Consider the following 17,448-nt stretch of genomic DNA (forward strand, 5'->3'; position numbering starts at 1 on the left):
GGCATTAGAAACCATGATAAAGGAGAATCAAATTTATCTTTCTCTCTGAAAGAACTTCTTGTCTTATCATCTTTTGAAAGAATCCTTCGAAGATGCCGTCATTCTACTCTCTAGGAGCGGAAGTGGAGTAAATTCTACGACCGGCAGAATTAACTTCAGGACAACTTACTTCGAGGACAGCTGCTCACGAGCCGAACTACTTTCCAATTAAAATGTATGAGTTAATCTCATTGATTAAGTGGCATGAAATTTTCAAGCATCAAAGGATACCTCTTATGTATAGAAATATAGAGATACGCGGAGATCCTCGCCAGGGCGGCAAACTAATAACACCACCATAGTAGCCAGACACCCTAAGGTTGAACATATCTGTGCCACAATAATGTACATTGAAAATAGTACTAGTACTTATTTATTTTGCTGTTCACTAAGAGATCCTCGTACTTTCTTTCAGTTTCCTATGTTAATTCGCATAACCTAGTATATGTCTGGGACTATTTTCCGATTTTACCTTCTTTAGTTATTGGTCTGAAACAACGATCTGCAATATTCCTTCGTCATTATGCATGAAGACTCGCTGAATATAACCAGTCTTGCTATGATGCCAAGTAAACAAGTGAGTCATTTCTCCTTCGTATCGCGGCTAAGCACGGATATACGAGCTCAATGTATCCGATACCGGCAGGCCGTTCATCCAGCTTTTGGCATATCTTAAATTGACTCCTCAGAAACGCGATTCTGTCTACTTTCTAGATATCACGCACGCAAAAATTCACAATGTTGCAAACCGTGGAAATTTCCGACCTAAATGACAACTCCTCCAACCGCATATTTATCATCGGAGGTGGTATACTCGGCGCTTCCCTCGCTTACTTTCTCTCCAGAGAGGACAATGGCCGCCAAATTGTCCTCATCGATAAATATCTTGATAAGTTATCAGGATCAACCGGCTATGCACCAGGCTTCGTAGGCCAGTACAATGAGTCGCCTGTTCTCACCAGTCTTGCGAAAGATACGGTATCCGAGTACATCAAAGTCCCCGACGGATTCAACGTTGTCGGCGGACTAGAACTCTCGTCAACCCCCAATGGTGTCGAGAATCTGCATCGCCGAAAAGAAGCTGCACAGTCTTCCGGTCTCCCCGCCGAAATTATTTCACCAGAAGTCGCTGCATCATTGGCCCCGGACTTTATCGATGCCAAAAGTGTGAAAGCTGGGCTGCATTTTTCATCGGATGGGACGGCAAATGCTATTCGGATTGTTTCTTATTATATTAGCGAGGCCCAAGCTAAGGGCGTTCGGTTTCTTGAAGAAGAAGTCACTGGTTTCGCAACTGAAGGTCATCAAATGACCACCATCAATTCCTCGAATGGAGATATCGCATTGAATGGTAGCATTGTCATTCTCGCCACGGGTATCTGGACTTCTCCTTTAACAACCGATATTGTTAAATTCCCAGTGCCTATCATCCCCGTTGCACATCCATATACTTTTACCCCTCCCCGACCTCCTCGATCTGGAACACCGTATCCATTTGTCCGCTGGCTAGATCACCACGTCTACGCCAGAGATCATGGCGACCGTGATGGGTTGGGAAGCTATGATCACCCGCCAATGCAGGCGAATCCAACAAAGTCAGCAATGGGGCCATGGCTCGAAAGCTTTGAGCACGTTCTGTCGGAGGCAACCTCACATTTGAAAAATCGCCATCAATTTTTGGTGAAAGGACCTAGTGACGATCCGGACGAGAAGCGCCCTTTCAATGGGATATTTGCAGTGACTCCAGATAATCTCCCTCTCGCCGGAAGAGTCCCAAGTTTATCCAATTTGTGGCTCTGTGCTGCAATTTGGATTACCACTGCAGCTGGAACAGCAAAATTGATATCAAGACAGATTCTCGGGGGAGCTAAACAAAGGAGTTCTGAGGATGATGCTTTGTTGAAGGCCTTAGACCCTGCTCGCTTTCAGAATATTGAGGACGAAATTCTGGTGAAGCAAGCGCTGGCCAGGTACAACGATATCTACAATAGAGATTCGAAGTGAGACCGGGGATAAGAAATGGGTTGCCATGGTAGTATTAGTAGGGGTTGCCAAAGGTGTAAGGTTGATACCTGACACAAGATTGCTACAGTGAGAGGAATTATATTCGAAGTCGCTCTATTTCCATACATAGTGTCGTAGATATTTAGATGGTGTTCTATTTTATAGAATATTCTCCATGTTGGGCTACTTCAGTATCTACTCCAGCAGCTACCTAGTGGGCCAAATTCAATACCTACCTGTGTATGCCCACATTCGAAGGTTTAAAGTAGAAATTCCAAGTTGTTAATAGGGGTCGTGAATATGGCAATACCTTCTAAGTGACCTCGGGCACTAGTATGCCGAGTCATTCCACATCCACCATTTCATTGTTCTCTATAGCCTCGGGTCTTCTCATCTCATCGCCACATTTATGCTGCCATTCCGTCGTATCTAGTTCGTTTAGTTTGTGGTAGGAAATTTCACTCCTAGTAATATATCATCATAGCGTCTATCGGTAGTTCATATTTACTTCATATGAGCAGTGTGGAATTACCGAGCTGGGTATAAACCATCCACCAGCAACTTTCATATACCGAGATCGACGAGAGCAGTAATGTATGATATCGCTTATGAGCTACTAATATTCGCTGATGACATAATTTAATATAACTTGTGATTTTGAAAGTAATTTTTGAAGGGAAGGGCAGAGGTATTCGAATTAAATTCAAAAAGAAACAAATCGTTTTTGTAGCTGCAGACAGACAATGGCCGGTACTAAAGTGATAGATGGGACGTGGCACAATCTAACCTACCCGTATACCAGTAATGGTCATGCAGTACTAGTAGGAGTCTAGGAGCCTGCGAATATGTACATACGCAGGTGCCAGCCTTGCCTATTATTTACTAGCAAGAGCTCTCGGCAGATTTACGCATCGGGGATAGTTTTTACACTTCATAAATCCTGAATTCGAAGAGAGTTCCACGGCAACTTTCCTACTTGGATATGTAAGCTACCACAGGTCGAGAGGCACTGGGGCGCGGCTGTGCAGATCTTTCAAACCACCTCAGGCGGATTTAGGTCGATGAATTTCTCCCCAAATGGGGAAATGCTAGTCACCGCAAGTAATTTGCTTTCGAAATCAGAAGTGCGTCTCTAGACACAATGACGGGAACTGTAAGATTTAGTGTTGAAGGCAATATTCAAGTCTGCCATATTCTCACCCAACGGTCAGTTTGTGGCGGCTTGCAGCCTATGGGGTATTTTGATTTGGGGTGTGACTGCCATATGTTGAGATCAACGTAAGCAGTAAAGTATGATATTTCAATAGATAGTTACTTAAAAATGAATTATTCATATATTCATTCATAATCATAGTTCTTTTTGCGCCCTATCAGACCTTCTCCACAGCTGTTGTTCCAGGCTTTTCAGCATCTCCACGAGGTAATTCCGTCAAATCAACCTTAGCACTCCAACCCATCCACCATCGTCCAGCGAATAACTCCTCCATTCTTTCCATCGGAATTTCCTTGGTTTCCGGTGCCATTAACCCCAGCAATATGAGCCCAATCGCACAAACTATCGACCAAAATATGTACGCCCCGTATATATCCAGTGAAACAAACATATTCGGCGTTACCCGCACCACAGCAAATTGAAAGAACCAGTGCAAAGTCATATTGCTCGCATAGCAAACGCTACGGATACGAGTTGGGTAGATTTCTGTGCCATATAGGTACTGCACTGTACATAGACCAATCGACCAGCCGATGGCGTAGATGAAGACCGAGGCGATGGCCGCATCGGATGCAGGATTATTCCCTCCGTTCTGGAACACGGACATGTAGATGGACATGTAGATGTGGGCTATGCACTGGAGGCTAATTCCAGTTAACATGCAGCGTCGTCGGCCGATCCTGTCAACGAGTCCCCATGTGAAAACCATGGTAAAGACTAGTTTGACAATACCGTAGGCACCCGAGGTTATGAGCGAGGTATTGCCTCCAGCTACTCCTGCGTAGGTAAATATCTAGATATTAAAAAAAGGGTTTCAAATGTTAGGAAACCAGGCGTATCACTTTTCAATGGGATGGATAGAATGGGCTTACACACCTCCGGGATGTAGTAAGTGATGCCGTTACCCCCGCTCCATTGGGCAACCGTTTGCATGAGTGCACCTAGGATAAACCGCTTCCGATAACTTTCAGTGGTTGCGATCTCTTTGATAATTTTCGAAATTGAAACATCGCCAACATTTTGGTCCGTCATCTGTATCTGTTCTTTGATGTCTCGGTACTCATGCGACACAACCAAGGCATCACCCGCGGATGAACGTCGAAGAAGTGTGAGGGCTGCTAGTGCCTCTTCGTCTCTTTCTTTGGATGCGAGCCATCGAGGGGTATCTGATAAGAAAAAGGAACCGAGGAACGCGACACCGACGGGGATTAGAGGGATTCCTTGTACGAGACGGTACTGAGCCGCACTGAGCGCCATTGTAGAGTTGACACCATAGTTGACGAAGAAGCCTGCAAAATCTCGTTAGTTGGCTCTTGGGAAGACTTTCGGGAGGAAGAAAGAACAACCGATTGTAAGGAACGAAAGCAAAACCACCATGTACATGCTGACAACAGTTCCTCTGGACTTCGCCAGTGCAATTTCAGAGAGATACAGTGGTGCGACGACAGTCAGGCCACCTGCACCGAGACCTCCCCAGATCCGTGCAAAAAGCATCAAGCCTATGATGCCCGAGGAAAAGATTTGCATCAACGTCCCACTAGCCCACAGTAATATGAATAGTTGCCATGATCGAAGTCGACCAAGTCTGTCTGTAATTACCAAGGCCAGCAACGAACCAAATCCTGCTCCCAGCACACCAAACGAGGATATATTTGCTTTGCGATCAGCTAGACCGCTCGGATTGTCTTCCCAGTGATCGGCAATGAGGTTGAAGTCTTTCTTGAACGAATCTAAACCAATGGAGGCACTGAATCCGCCCTCATCGTAGCCTGCAAAAGTATTAACATCTGATAGTAATACGGAAGACATCGGCTTGTTGGCTTGCCTTTTGGTATTCCTCCAGCGGCGATGATGATAATTGTGAATACGTAGTAAGCGTTAAGCTTCTTCAACTTGAACATGGTTCCGATTTGAACGCGGTATTCAAGAAGTGGCCTGATACTACGCCATTTCCTAAGTGAGATGGAAGGAAAGGCACTTATAGTTTTTTTGAATTGGAACAATACACCCCATACCCCGGAATTACCCCGCTACCCCGTAGCGAAGTGAAATGGAAGTGACAAAATGTGGCCAGTCTCTACTCGGAAGTTGGCCGAGGTATAGATAACAATTCTATATTTCTCTTGACCGTGGAGACGTAAAATGAAGGGAATGAAACTTGGCCAGTATATGCTCGGAAGTTGACCGAGATATAGAAAATAATTCAACATTTCTTTTACCCGTGGAGACGTAAGCTGAAAGGAATGAAATTTGACGAGTCTCTGCTCGGAAGTTCACCGAAACTGCACATAATCGAATTGTTTTCTATATCTCGGTCAACTTCCGAATAGCTGGCTAATTTGGCAGACCTTCATCTTCACAAATCCTTAGGATATCAAGCGTCACCAGCAATGTACATTTGCTGAGAAATTGACATTGGATGTCATACTTGTTCTGATTTTTTTTTGGAACACTAGATTGGATACGAAGCTAGTATCAAATTGACGATGCAGAATGTTTTGACTCGTCAAAGAGCCTGGTAAGATATCTCAGGGGAATTTCCCATGGACGAGTGCCCAACCCATCTTTTTCTTTCCTTCCTGATACACTTCCCGTGCTTGTCACACTCTTGTCTGCTCCAACTCACCCTCTTGTATCAAGTGCAATGATTTCTCTACAGATGTACCGATTCGTCAGAACTGTTAATCAGGACATTTCTCGTCTTGTTCAGTCGCTGTTACACTTTTTATCTTTACAACAAGATAAACCGCAAGTTAGCACAGGTCATACTAAAACGGGATTTCCCTTCAATCGGATTCCCCCCGACTCTTGGGACAGCCATATGCATGTAGTAAGTGATCATATATGAAGGGCCATCCCTAAAGCAAAGAAATGGAATTTGAATGAACTCAGCGCTTGGAAATCAAATGCAACACTGATTCCTGGCAAAACTTTAGACCGACCCAGTCAAGTACACCCTCGCCAAGGGCGCACAATACATGCCCCAAACGCACCTTCTCTCTGAAGCGCTGAAGTTCGAGAAATCACTGGGCCTCCGCAATGTCGTCCTCGTACAGCCTTCAATCTACGGAACTGACAACACATGCATGCTAGACGCACTTCGCGCACTGGGACCAAATCACGGGCGTGCGGTAGTGGCCTTTGACCCGGAGACAATTGACCCCTCAACCTTGCAATATTGGCATCAGTTGGGGGTTAGGGGAGTCCGTGTCAATACGCAATCCATCGGAAAGCACATGAGGGAGGAGGAGATGGTGACCATATTACACAGATATGCAGATATAATAAGGCCGTACAATTGGGTTTTACAGCTGTACGTGCCGCTTGATGCTGTCATTATCTTGGAGAAGGTCGTACCGAAGCTGGGAGTTACCGTTTGTTTGGATCATTTTGGATCACCGGCTTTAAATGGCCGCTTGAACTTTGGAGACCCGTACAGTCTTCCTGGTTTTCAATCGCTGGTCAATCTACTACTACAGGGCACCACATACGTCAAGCTTTCCGCACCTTACAGGATATGTCAGGATGAGGCTTGGAAGGATTTAGAACCGGTTGCAAAAGAGTTGGTGAGAGTCGCCGGCATGAGTCGGGCAGTGTTCGCTAGCGATTGGCCGCATACTCGGTTTGAGGGGTTGGATATCAAGCCATACATTGAGGCGCTGATAGAATGGTGCGGGAATGATGATGCTTTGCTCGAGAGGGTTTTCAAAGGCAATGCTGAGACTTTATGGGGAGTATGACCCCGAAGTCAGGCACATTAGAGCTACAGAATATATCAATTTAATACAAGGAATTACTAGCGCCACCTGGAGCATGAAAGAAACGTGCTTGATATCCTGTTTTGACCGAAGCTAGCACCGGCGATTCCCACACCCTTCGAGTTCTACTGTGAATTAACTCTAGGTAAAAAAGCCATTGCGCGTAATACCATATTTCCACGAAGATCCTATTGTATAGTGATTTTACATACACTGGATTCCACGGTTTTCTCTCTCTTCTTGTGTTAAATCCCTCTACGCTTTCAAATAATTCGAAATCTGGCTAACCAGGCATATTGAGCTTAGTGGCGTTTCGAACCATGGAGAGCCGGACTTGAACTTTCCAAGATCTTAGGAACTATGCACTCGTAGCTCTGTATTTCTTCTCGGTCAACTTCCGAGCTGTGCATCTGTCCTAATACATCGTGCACTGTCCGTCTGGGATGTAGATAAGAAAGCAGTGTAACGAACAGGCGTTGTTACTATTGTCGTTGATGCCCTACGCCTGTGGCATCCACCAAGGCATCCACGCCTACACCTGTATGAATAGCTTCTGTCCTAGCTTCCTCCTTCTCTCCTCAAGCTATTACTTTCGCTCGTACCGCTACTACATTATTGCATCCTATGATACGTCTTACTTTAATCTGTGAGTTTCTGAGCATCCTCACAAGCAGAAGAAAGCTCATATTCTTTGAATACTCCCATTCTTTCAATCAACCGATATCAATTCAGAAGAGCAATGATGGAAAGAACACAGAAGTTAAATCAAGGCAGTCCACCAGCTGTCAGTACAAAACTTCTGGCAGGTGGCATTGCGGGGGCCTCAGAGACGATTATAACTGTAAGCGACTTATTCCGGGAGAGCTGGATTCACACTCCTTCCAGGCCATTAAATCAGCTGATATTCTGACACCTAGTATCCCTTTGAGCTCCTCAAAACCAAACGCCAGCTTCCTGAAAATGGTATATCCTCACGCCCATCATCCTTCTCCCTTCTCCGTTCAACCATCAGCACACAGGGTTTACCTGGACTATACGCCGGTTGTACCGCTCTGGCAAGCAGCAACGCCCTGAAATCTTCTATCCGGTTCTTTGCATTTTCCAGCAGTAAAGAGTGGCTCAATACGTTCGGGACCTTCAACGCAACTACAGCAACGCTGTTATCTGGTATCACGGCTGGGATTGCGGAATCGGTTCTTGTTGTCACGCCAGCGGAAGCACTGAAGACGAGAATGATCGAGGCAGGCAAAGCCAGGACAGGAACCGGGGACTCGGGAATGGCCGGCACGATACGACAAATTCTGAAAAATGAGGGCGCTGGTGCTTTCTGGAGAGGCACGGCACCAGTGGTGGGTAAACAGGCTATGAATTCTGCCGTGCGCTTTACGACCTTTGAGATACTGGAGGGCGAAGTAGCGAGGCGATGGCCTGAATTTGCCGGGAGAGTCAGCACAACATTAGCGATAGGGGCTCTCAGCGGAATCGCTACGGTGTACGTACCCAATGCACCGCTTCCCTACATTCCTGGGAAGCCGAACTTTCTCCACTGACAAGAGACAGGTATGCCTCCATGCCATTCGATAGTATCAAAACGCGCCTTCAAAGTGCTAGAACTGAGTACAATGGTATGGTTGACTGCGCGGCCAAGATTGCGGAGAGAGAGGGGATTTGTGCCTTTTGGAGAGGTACAACACCACGTCTGATGCGTTTAATGGTAAGCGACTTCGTACCCAGTACCTGTCTTCCGACTAACCTGAGTTCTGTCATAGCTTTCGAGTGGTATAACATTCACAGTGTACGCACAGGTCGTTCAATTTGTGAGCTCCGATTCACGGAACATCATGCGCGTGTGAAAGGTATATAATATGATGTTCCAACTTATTCCATTTAGTAAACTTGATCATCACTGATTCCAAAAGCCGCATCAATGGGGGTAAGAAATTGGAATGCTTCAAGGGTCTCATCAGATATAGTAAATTCTTCATGATCGGTTTCCTGAATGACTGGATCGGGGTACTCCAAATACCCTGGCCGATGACCTGTATGATTGGACTCTGGAGATAAAAATTCATTTTGAGTTTTCACTTGCACTGTGACATTCACAGTTTCGTCTTCGTCGTTCGTGGACACAATGGGGAGTATGTCCGGTCTTATTTTTGACAATGAGTCGGTTATAAGACCCAGTGCGCTCTCAACAACTATAGTGGACGTTAATAAAGTTCCCGTGAATAAACAATATGGTAGTCAAACCTGGATTTGAAACGCTGAGTCGCTCCAAGGCACTTATACAAAACCTGAGCCGTGTCAAAGTCTGCGCATCCGGACGTGAGGCAGCCTGAATCTGGAGGAGAAAAATGGATGCTGCGGTATAGATGCTATAAGATAAAGAGAGAACAGTATATTCAAACCCGAAGGATTGACAGAAGAGGTCATAGATTGTAACGATTGACGTTGCAGACGATATGCACTCCAGAAGATGATGCGCATTCGCTCGGGGTCGATTACCGTTCATCGAATCCCTTTGGAACAGCATCGGCCGATACAGCAGGATCTTGAAAACATGGTATAGGCAGCTGGGATAGATTAGAATAGCGCTGTATTGATGGCATGGTGACTTTACTTCAAAGTGACAATGTGATTAGGAGGACAGTATTGCGGAAGGTTTTCCGTATCGATTTTTAGGACGTTTGGAAGATCTTCCCACCACCTGAGGTAGTCAATAATTAGAAATTCAGAAAAGAGATATCGATTATGTTCACTCACTGTTTCAGGGAATGCTTTTCACTCTGTAAACAAGCCCTCGCCTCCGCATCGGTGTGCGGCTTTGTCGGGTCATAAATGTGAATAAGAATCTCATTAAAAATGATAGAAAGCCGACACATCCATCTGAAACAAGTGACAGAGTTCGCCATAGTTGGTGGGTATTCTGAGCCTTCAGGATACGCGACCCCATGAGGGGACCAGAGTTCATTCTCTGCAGAATCGTCCACTAAGGAGACGTGGTACATTAGCGATCCTTATGATTCTCGCAAAACTCCCAAGAAATGTCTTCAAACACCTGGCCTAGCATTTCCTGGCGCAAGGGATATACTGACATGTTATCTGGTCGGGGCTGATGCCCGAATGCTGCAGCATCGGGGTTCTACCCAAGTATAAACTGACCATCTTGTCCCAGAAGTAACAACTCCAGAAAAGTCGCTGTCGGATTTCGACGTCCTCATCTTCAAGGTTTAGTTCCAACTGGCTCCTACCGGTATTGAACGTGATTCCCATATCCTCAATCAGTCGGATTGCCATCCCAGTGTACAGCCAGGCCTGGGTTCGATTTCCGGCGCTACATTCTTGCGCGCTCAATAACAAGAGACTTTGTATGGTTGGTACCTTTGGATGGCCCGTCGAAACTTCAGAGAATACCAGCGAGCGTGCTTGTCTCGAGAAGAGAGCTCCATTATCGTATGGCTCAAGGAGAAGCTGAATTCCCGCGTTATATTTGCACCAACGGGCGGAATGTGAGAGCATGGCATTAAGAAGGGTATGCGAATAATAAGGGCCGAGAACCTCCATATCCCCTGTCTTGCGTTATTCAAAAAAAAAGTAATGGGATTCATGAGGTTCAAACATACGTGTGAAAGCAGGACGGTAGATGAAATTGAACAGGGGTTGTATCCAACACCAGTGAATATTGAGCAAGAACTGGAAAGGTTCCTACCACATAACAAGGTGTCAGTATAGATTACCGGTACGCAATGATGTGACACACTGGAGTTTCCAGAAGCCGTTCTAAAGCACGCTGTTGCCATGCATTGTTGACCAGCTTCTCTTTCCTTCGATTTCCCTCGTCAAGGGTTTCGAAGGCACCCCCGCTTTGCCCGTCAAATGCTTCGTTCAAGTCCGAGCCTGGTAGCTGAAAAAAACTTGTCGCACCATGGTAGGTAATTGCGCCTTTCCTATCGAGTCTCAGCCCGTTTATTGACCTCAAATACGTCCGCTTTGTTGGCGCAGGCGGTAACGCCGCAGCCGTCGACGTGCTTGAGGAAGATTGCTCTGCAGTATTTGACGTAGATTCGTTTGCTTGTGCAATTGAAAGAGCATGCTCTAATGCCTTGACCCTATTTTCAAGCTTCTGGGTATAGGATAATGTGGGGGAAAGCTTGTATTCACAGATTTCACTGCGTCGAGTGCAGCGAACGCAAGTGGGTTTATGTCCATCGCACTTGACCTTCCTCTTTCTGCATTGATCGCAGGAGAAGGCGCTTTTTTTGGTGGCCTTAGCGGAAGACACCGACATGCTAGGATAGTCAAGGTCAAGCGAATATAGAGGATTGTTATTATGAGTTGTGGGAAACCTCGCTGGGAGGAGAGATCAGGTATTTCCCGAAGCCCGGAGCTTACGGTTCCAACTAAAGTAAGAAGGTTCAGGCAAGCGTGCTCGACAATCAAGAAAGCTCGAAGCCGTAACTTTTCAGTGCACAAAATGTATGTGGGAGAAAAGCAGCAAATGGAATTCTCGGAAGACGGCCGAAGCAGTGCACCATCACGTGGGATTAAATGGTAGTCAACGAAGTTAAATCCTTACCTACTAATTGGTTGAATGCACCCCGCATTTCTTTTTCAAACTTGTTCTCTCATGTTTATCCAATATCTCTGAATATACCTGCATCTATGTAGTCGGACATAATCAGGAGGGGAGATTTGTCTCAATGTGGGTCAACCCCCCCCATCTTCTATACTTACTCGTGAGATTTCTCGATCGGGTGAAATCTCACGAGTGTTCTAAATCTCTAAAAAAAAAATCGCCGGAACTATATATCTTTCTGTCACAAAGAGCTCTAGAATAGTCACTGGCGTGTCGAGTCCTCATTGTTCAACATAGTCTCGATTCTTCTCATCTTATCACCACCTTTGTGCTATCATTCCATCGCATCTAGTTGGTCTCCTTTATAAGAGCATTTTTCCCCTAGTAATTCCATCATCGTATTGTTTATCGGTAACTAATATTTACTATGCAAGTATGAGCAGTGTGGAATCCCCGAGTGAGTACAAGTCAACCACCAGCAACCATCATATTAATCGAGGTCGACCGCTCTTTCAAGCAGAACATACAAAGAAACATAAATAGAACTTTAGTTAATTGGGATTACCCAAGCCAAGCATTACTGGGGCTTGATGCTGAGTCATATCATATTTCTCTGTTTCAGGCTGTCTTTCACTGGCTACTAAATCAGTGTGTAGACCAGAATTGCTGATAGCTTTTGACTCCTAACTGCCTTTGTTATCACTGCAGTCGTTTTCCAATCCAGCAATATGCACCATATACTGAGTTTCCCAGTCGAAATCATTATTTACGTGTTCGAATCACTTGATGATATTGACGATGCCTTGCATTTTGCGAGATGCTGCAAGTATCTTTATAGTGCTTTCAACCCAATGGGCGTCCGATTGGCGATATTCAGATCCGTTATTGTATGTCCGGACTTTGCTCGAGTTTATTCTTACAGTACATAGTTTGACAATATGGACAGGCACGGGCTTCACATCACGAATATGATGTTGAGCTAAGTCAACGCACGAATCTGTATGGACAATTTTCCGAAGATTTCTATGAGACACTGTCACTTCCTATTGCGGAAAACCCAACCTACCGCAAGTCTCTAGCCTACAAATTTCTAAGCCCTTTGACATGTGGCGATAAAATCCCTGCTGAAATTGTCTGGGATGTGGTCTGTAGGTGGCAAAGAATGCGTGTTCTGTACAATCTCTATTGCAACTCTGCAATCAACGAAGCCTATTCCACTTCCACATTCCCTAAATCCCGAATCGGGTCTAGGAATGGGTTTCAAAGAGATGTCGCGATGACTAGAGAGCCTGCTCTCCAGCCCCCATCTGATCGCATCCTCGCCAGTGTCGAGTAAATGAGCATGAGACAAAGACGCCAGTCCTATCAAATATTTTACATGGCTGTGACGAGACATTGGACCTCTTTGGAAATGCTCTGGCTCGTCAAAACCCAGCCCACCTCAAATGCCGCAGAATTTAATGAGTTCTATTTCCTCGAGGAAAAATGGACTAATAATCCGACGATATCCCTGTCAGTCGGAAATAGAGAGAGATGCCAGAGTATATAATTATAAATAGGCTAGAGCCCTGGAGGAGGTATATATATTAGGAGGACTCGGAGACATACTGGCAGGTCAGGTGATAGCTTACTAGACCGTACACGAACTTGAACAATCCCACACACTATTCGCAGACCATGGAAACAAAATTTCTAGTAATAATCCAGAGCACCTTGCACGAAAACAAAGAGACGCAGGAACACGTCATTCTTTTTCGCCGGTGTTATACAATGAAGTAGTTAGATGCGGCTATTTGCCTTCTCCTTCGGCCCGAGCGAACTCCCCAACGCCGACGTCATCTCCTCCTTCCGCTTCGCCGCTTCTTTTCTTTTTCTCCCTCTCCTCCTCACCCACTCCAACATCCCTTCTTCACCCTACACACACAAACACACACACAATGCTATCGCGCAGCTCCCTCCGAGCTGCCGCCCAAGGCACTCGACAAGCCGGCCTCACTCGCCCTGTCGCCTTCCCCGCGGCCATCAAAGCTCAATGCGCCGCCAACTCCGGCCACAGCTCCACATTGCCCGAGGGCCGCAGACACGTCTCGATGTACGGCTACACGCAGGCCAAGGCATTGATGTATTCAAAATATGGCGAGCCAAAGGATGTTCTTAGGTATGCGCCCTGCACCTCCACCTCTAGCAGCAGTTGCAGTTGCACCTACGCTCCCAATCCAGTCCATACTAACCACCTGGTATGTAGCCTCCACAAACACTCAATCTCAGCGCCCCACGGCTCTCAAGTAAACCTCCGCCTCCTCAGCGCCCCCATGAACCCAGCAGACGTAAACCAAATCCAAGGCGTCTACCCCAGCAAACCCCCCCTTTGAAACCAGCCTCGGCACAAGCATCCCCGCCGCAGTCGGCGGCAACGAAGGCGCCTTCGAAGTCCTATCCGTCGGAGCAAGCGTGAAGAAGTTCCAACCAGGCGACTGGGTAATCATGAAAAAAACCGGCCAAGGAACCTGGCGCACACACGCCCAACTCGATGAATCCCAACTCATCAAAATCGAAAACAAAGAAGGTCTCACCCCTCTCCAAATCGGCACCGTCTCCGTAAACCCAGTCACAGCATACCGAATGATCCGCGATTACTGCTCCTGGGACTGGATGCGGGCCGGCGAGGAGTGGCTTATTCAAAACGGGGCTAATTCCGGCGTTGGTCGAGCGGCTATTCAACTCGGTCGCGAATGGGGTGTGAAGACACTAAATGTTATTCGACAACGTCCTACGCCCGAAGAAACCGAGTCCTTGAAGGCTGAACTAAAGGCCCTCGGTGCTACGGTCGTGATTACTGAGGAAGAAATGCTTTCGGGCAATTTTCGCGATATGGTTCATCAGTTTACGCGTCAGGGTAAAGAGCCTATTCGACTTGCGCTGAATTGCGTTGGTGGTAAGAATGCTACTGCGCTTGCGAAGACGCTTGCGCCGGACTCGCATATGGTTACGTATGGTGCTATGTCGAAACAGCCTGTTGCTTTGCCGAGTGGGTTGTTGATCTTTAAGAATCTTTCTTTTGATGGGTTTTGGGTTAGTCGGTGGGGGGGATAGGAATCCTGAGCTTAAGGAGAATACTATTAAGGATGTTCTTGAACTTACTCGCTCCGGTAAGTTCCAGGATATCCCTGTTGATAATGTTTCTTGGAGCTGGGATAGTGAGGGTCCTGAGCTTGCGGAGAGTGTTCAGGGGACTTTGGGTGGATATCGCTCTGGAAAGGGTGTGTTTACTTTTACTGGTGGTGATTAAATGTTTCATTGCGGTGTTTTGCAGAGTTGAGATGGGACAGTGTAACATAATATCCAATTCGATTAGATGAGCAGCTCTGCCTACTAGTAGTAGCCCTAGGTTAGAACTTGAATGGATGCTTTAATGTAACAAATAGTTATGAATACCGTGCTTATAGATGCTGAAATACAACCCAGTGAACACCAGACTAGAAATTCATGCTCAAATCTATTCTCAATAACTTAATAAGACAAGCGTACATCACTTAATTGCATGGCCAGTTCTTCCCCACCCATTCCAAGACCAAATCCGTCAGCGTCGAGCCTGGCATATAACTCTCGCTCTCCTTAGCAAAGTCAAGATCAAGCTGGGCAAACTTGGCCGCCAGCGTGAGATACGACTGGAGGAATTCAATGTACACCAAGTCTACTGTCTCAGGCGTAGCCGACGAATTTGCAGACAGTGTCGCTTGGAAGACGTTTGGTACACGATAAAAGGAAATGGGGGAGTGTATCGTGTCATCTCCGTCGTGACCGGCATCATCTTGGGTTGTATATCCCGGAACAACTGCACCGGATGGGTTTTCAGCCGACAGGGGTATCTGGCCCGTGCCAGCCATATCTAAACCATGCCATTCATTCGATGGTTCTGGGCTCGCAAGCACACTATCAAGATGTTTGACTTGAGCTGGGGGGCACAAGGCATCAACGCCATCGAACGTCTCCTCCAAGGAGCTTGTCAAAACCTGTGGTTGCTTGTTGAGAACTTCCATAATCAGTTGTACTTTATCGTAAGGAACGTCTTTCACGTATCGAAATTCGTTGGTAAATGGGGAAATGATCCACATGGTATCCTGAGTAAAGGGACCCTTGAAGATGTCGAAGCGGATAGCGCCTGTATTCAGAACGGCTACTGCAGGGCGGTCTCCGTCTCCACGAGACTCATTCTTCAATGTAGCCGGCAAGACCTCCTTCTCTAGCCAAGTATAGATGCTATCATCGTGTGGGTACGGGGCTCGTGACATCCAAAGGTCACGCGGATTACACCCGTGGATCTTGTCCAGGTGGAGGGCACTCCGCGAGTCCGTAATGAGCTGGGATACATTTAGGCCCTTGTCCGTATGGAAAGAGCTTTCGTCAAGACCTGTATGATGGTAGTAGGAGTAGAGGTTGTTATCAATGTATCGTCGCTTGAAGACGGGGCCGGCGGTGGTGCTTGGGTCGTTAGTGGAGGATAGACCATCGATCGACATAAACCCGATGGTCTCCATGAATCGACCGCTGGCGAGAGCGACGGCCTTTGCATCGTACTGGGCATAATCTCGGATATGCTGGTGTCCGCCAAAGAACTGGATCGGAGTGTCCCGTGTCCCCGGGTAGACCGAATCTCGGTGAAGATGGCCTTATACTCTGGGGAATGGGCGGGGACGTGTCCGGCGACGACGAAGAGATCGACCTCTTCGTCGTTAATAGCCTCTTGAAACCAATCTTCTTTGATGGTCTCCTCCACGCGCTGCACGACGGTATTATTATAGTTGCCGGTGAAGTCGAAGAGGAAGCCGAAAGCTACGATACGAATCCCCTGTTGTTTGGTAGTAAATTTCTTATATCGAGAGGCCAGCGGGACCAGCTCTTGGGTCTCCGGGTGAATTATATCGATATTCGAGGCGAGATAGCTACCTCGGAAATTGGGAACGGTGACCTGGAGCTCAGCTTCGGAGGTGTTGTGTTTGTATAGTTCGTGGTTCCCGGAGGTCATCACATCGATATGTTGGTGGCGGAGGATCTCCGAGAGGTAGACCCCTTGTGGTTGAGAAGAATCGTAGAGGCCATTTCCCTCGACTCGGTCCCCGGTATCGACCACTAGCAGATCCCGACCTTGAGCCTCAATCTTTTCCCGCATGCGCTCGGCGAAGGAGATATAGTCGCCCCAGTCCGCCGAAAATGAGGGCCTGTGAGAAGGGTATTAGTGGAGACTACAATGGAGAACCTCCGATAGGCCTACTCCTGCAGATGACCGGCCAGCCAGCCATGAGTATCGGTGGTGTGGAGGAAGTTGAGTTGTCCGAGATGGAGATCGCGTAATGGAGCACGGATGGGGGCGGGCGCGGCAGGTTGAGCGGCGAGCGCCGACGGGAAAAGCAAGGGCAACACCGACCACCACATTGCGGGGGGAAGGGGGTCGGGGAAGTGTAGATGTCGAGGGGACGTAGGTGAGAGCTAGGTGGACAGGGAGAGATAGAAGAGAGGAAAGAACAGAGTGATGTGAGTCTGTGAGTACCGTGACTATACTCGTGACTCGACTCTCGTGACTCTAAGGTACTCAAGGAAGGAGCTATAGCTGTCTCTTCTCTGCTCTCACGGAAGGAGCGTCCGGTGTGCACTACCCGCACCACCACCGACTCCTGCTGACTCAGCGCCCAACATCTTCGGATTTGCTGCCATCGTCAAAGTTTCTCCGGCGCGGCTTCTCATCCTTCCCCAACCAACTTACCTTTTTTGGTCTCACCTCCCTCCACGACTTGGTGCTTTCGACCTTTGCGGACTTTTCAATTGTCCCTTCCGCACCTTCAACTCCTTCGATTTCTACT

At 47.1% G+C, this 17,448-nt stretch overlaps 8 protein-coding genes across 8 annotated transcripts; 5 read left to right on the top strand and 3 right to left on the bottom strand.

The window, feature by feature from the left end:
- Positions 1–777: 777 nt before the first annotated feature.
- On the top strand, positions 778–2,043 carry N7481_008873 (NAD(P)/FAD-dependent oxidoreductase; the record flags this gene model as incomplete). Its single annotated transcript, XM_057268092.1, has 1 exon — positions 778–2,043. One exon carries the CDS (start codon positions 778–780, stop codon positions 2,041–2,043), a length of 1,266 nt encoding a protein of 421 aa, XP_057118769.1.
- A 1,370-nt stretch (positions 2,044–3,413) lies between these two features.
- N7481_008874 (uncharacterized protein) lies at positions 3,414–5,157 on the bottom strand (the record flags this gene model as incomplete). The annotated part of the gene is made up of 4 exons (XM_057268093.1): positions 3,414–4,049; positions 4,133–4,545; positions 4,603–5,025; positions 5,064–5,157. The coding sequence occupies 4 exons, from the start codon at positions 5,155–5,157 to the stop codon at positions 3,414–3,416; spliced, it is 1,566 nt and encodes a 521-aa protein (XP_057118770.1).
- An 857-nt stretch (positions 5,158–6,014) lies between these two features.
- On the top strand, positions 6,015–6,996 carry N7481_008875 (uncharacterized protein; the record flags this gene model as incomplete). Its single annotated transcript, XM_057268094.1, has 2 exons — positions 6,015–6,086; positions 6,193–6,996. Coding segments are annotated over 2 exons (876 nt in total), but the record flags the coding sequence as incomplete, so codon positions are not given.
- A 757-nt stretch (positions 6,997–7,753) lies between these two features.
- On the top strand, positions 7,754–8,867 carry N7481_008876 (uncharacterized protein; the record flags this gene model as incomplete). The annotated part of the gene is made up of 4 exons (XM_057268095.1): positions 7,754–7,855; positions 7,932–8,506; positions 8,575–8,728; positions 8,784–8,867. 4 exons carry the CDS (start codon positions 7,754–7,756, stop codon positions 8,865–8,867), a joined length of 915 nt encoding a protein of 304 aa, XP_057118772.1.
- A 34-nt stretch (positions 8,868–8,901) lies between these two features.
- N7481_008877 (uncharacterized protein) lies at positions 8,902–11,302 on the bottom strand (the record flags this gene model as incomplete). Its single annotated transcript, XM_057268096.1, has 7 exons — positions 8,902–9,212; positions 9,265–9,587; positions 9,635–9,721; positions 9,778–10,003; positions 10,110–10,583; positions 10,638–10,719; positions 10,775–11,302. 7 exons carry the CDS (start codon positions 11,300–11,302, stop codon positions 8,902–8,904), a joined length of 2,031 nt encoding a protein of 676 aa, XP_057118773.1.
- Positions 11,303–12,318: 1,016 nt separating this feature from the next.
- N7481_008878 (uncharacterized protein) lies at positions 12,319–12,926 on the top strand (the record flags this gene model as incomplete). Its single annotated transcript, XM_057268097.1, has 2 exons — positions 12,319–12,477; positions 12,537–12,926. The coding sequence occupies 2 exons, from the start codon at positions 12,319–12,321 to the stop codon at positions 12,924–12,926; spliced, it is 549 nt and encodes a 182-aa protein (XP_057118774.1).
- A 601-nt stretch (positions 12,927–13,527) lies between these two features.
- N7481_008879 (enoyl-[acyl-carrier-protein] reductase) lies at positions 13,528–14,879 on the top strand (the record flags this gene model as incomplete). The annotated part of the gene is made up of 4 exons (XM_057268098.1): positions 13,528–13,748; positions 13,836–13,875; positions 13,934–14,618; positions 14,668–14,879. The coding sequence occupies 4 exons, from the start codon at positions 13,528–13,530 to the stop codon at positions 14,877–14,879; spliced, it is 1,158 nt and encodes a 385-aa protein (XP_057118775.1).
- Positions 14,880–15,123: 244 nt separating this feature from the next.
- On the bottom strand, positions 15,124–17,023 carry N7481_008880 (uncharacterized protein; the record flags this gene model as incomplete). Its single annotated transcript, XM_057268099.1, has 3 exons — positions 15,124–16,178; positions 16,208–16,809; positions 16,863–17,023. The coding sequence occupies 3 exons, from the start codon at positions 17,021–17,023 to the stop codon at positions 15,124–15,126; spliced, it is 1,818 nt and encodes a 605-aa protein (XP_057118776.1).
- Between the last annotated feature and the right edge of the window lie 425 nt (positions 17,024–17,448).

Source organism: Penicillium waksmanii, assembly GCF_028829765.1.
Source record: "Penicillium waksmanii strain IBT 27052 chromosome Unknown utg000008l:1.0-5622682.0:1.0-5626561.0, whole genome shotgun sequence".
NCBI classification, from domain to species: Eukaryota; Fungi; Ascomycota; class Eurotiomycetes; order Eurotiales; family Aspergillaceae; genus Penicillium; species Penicillium waksmanii.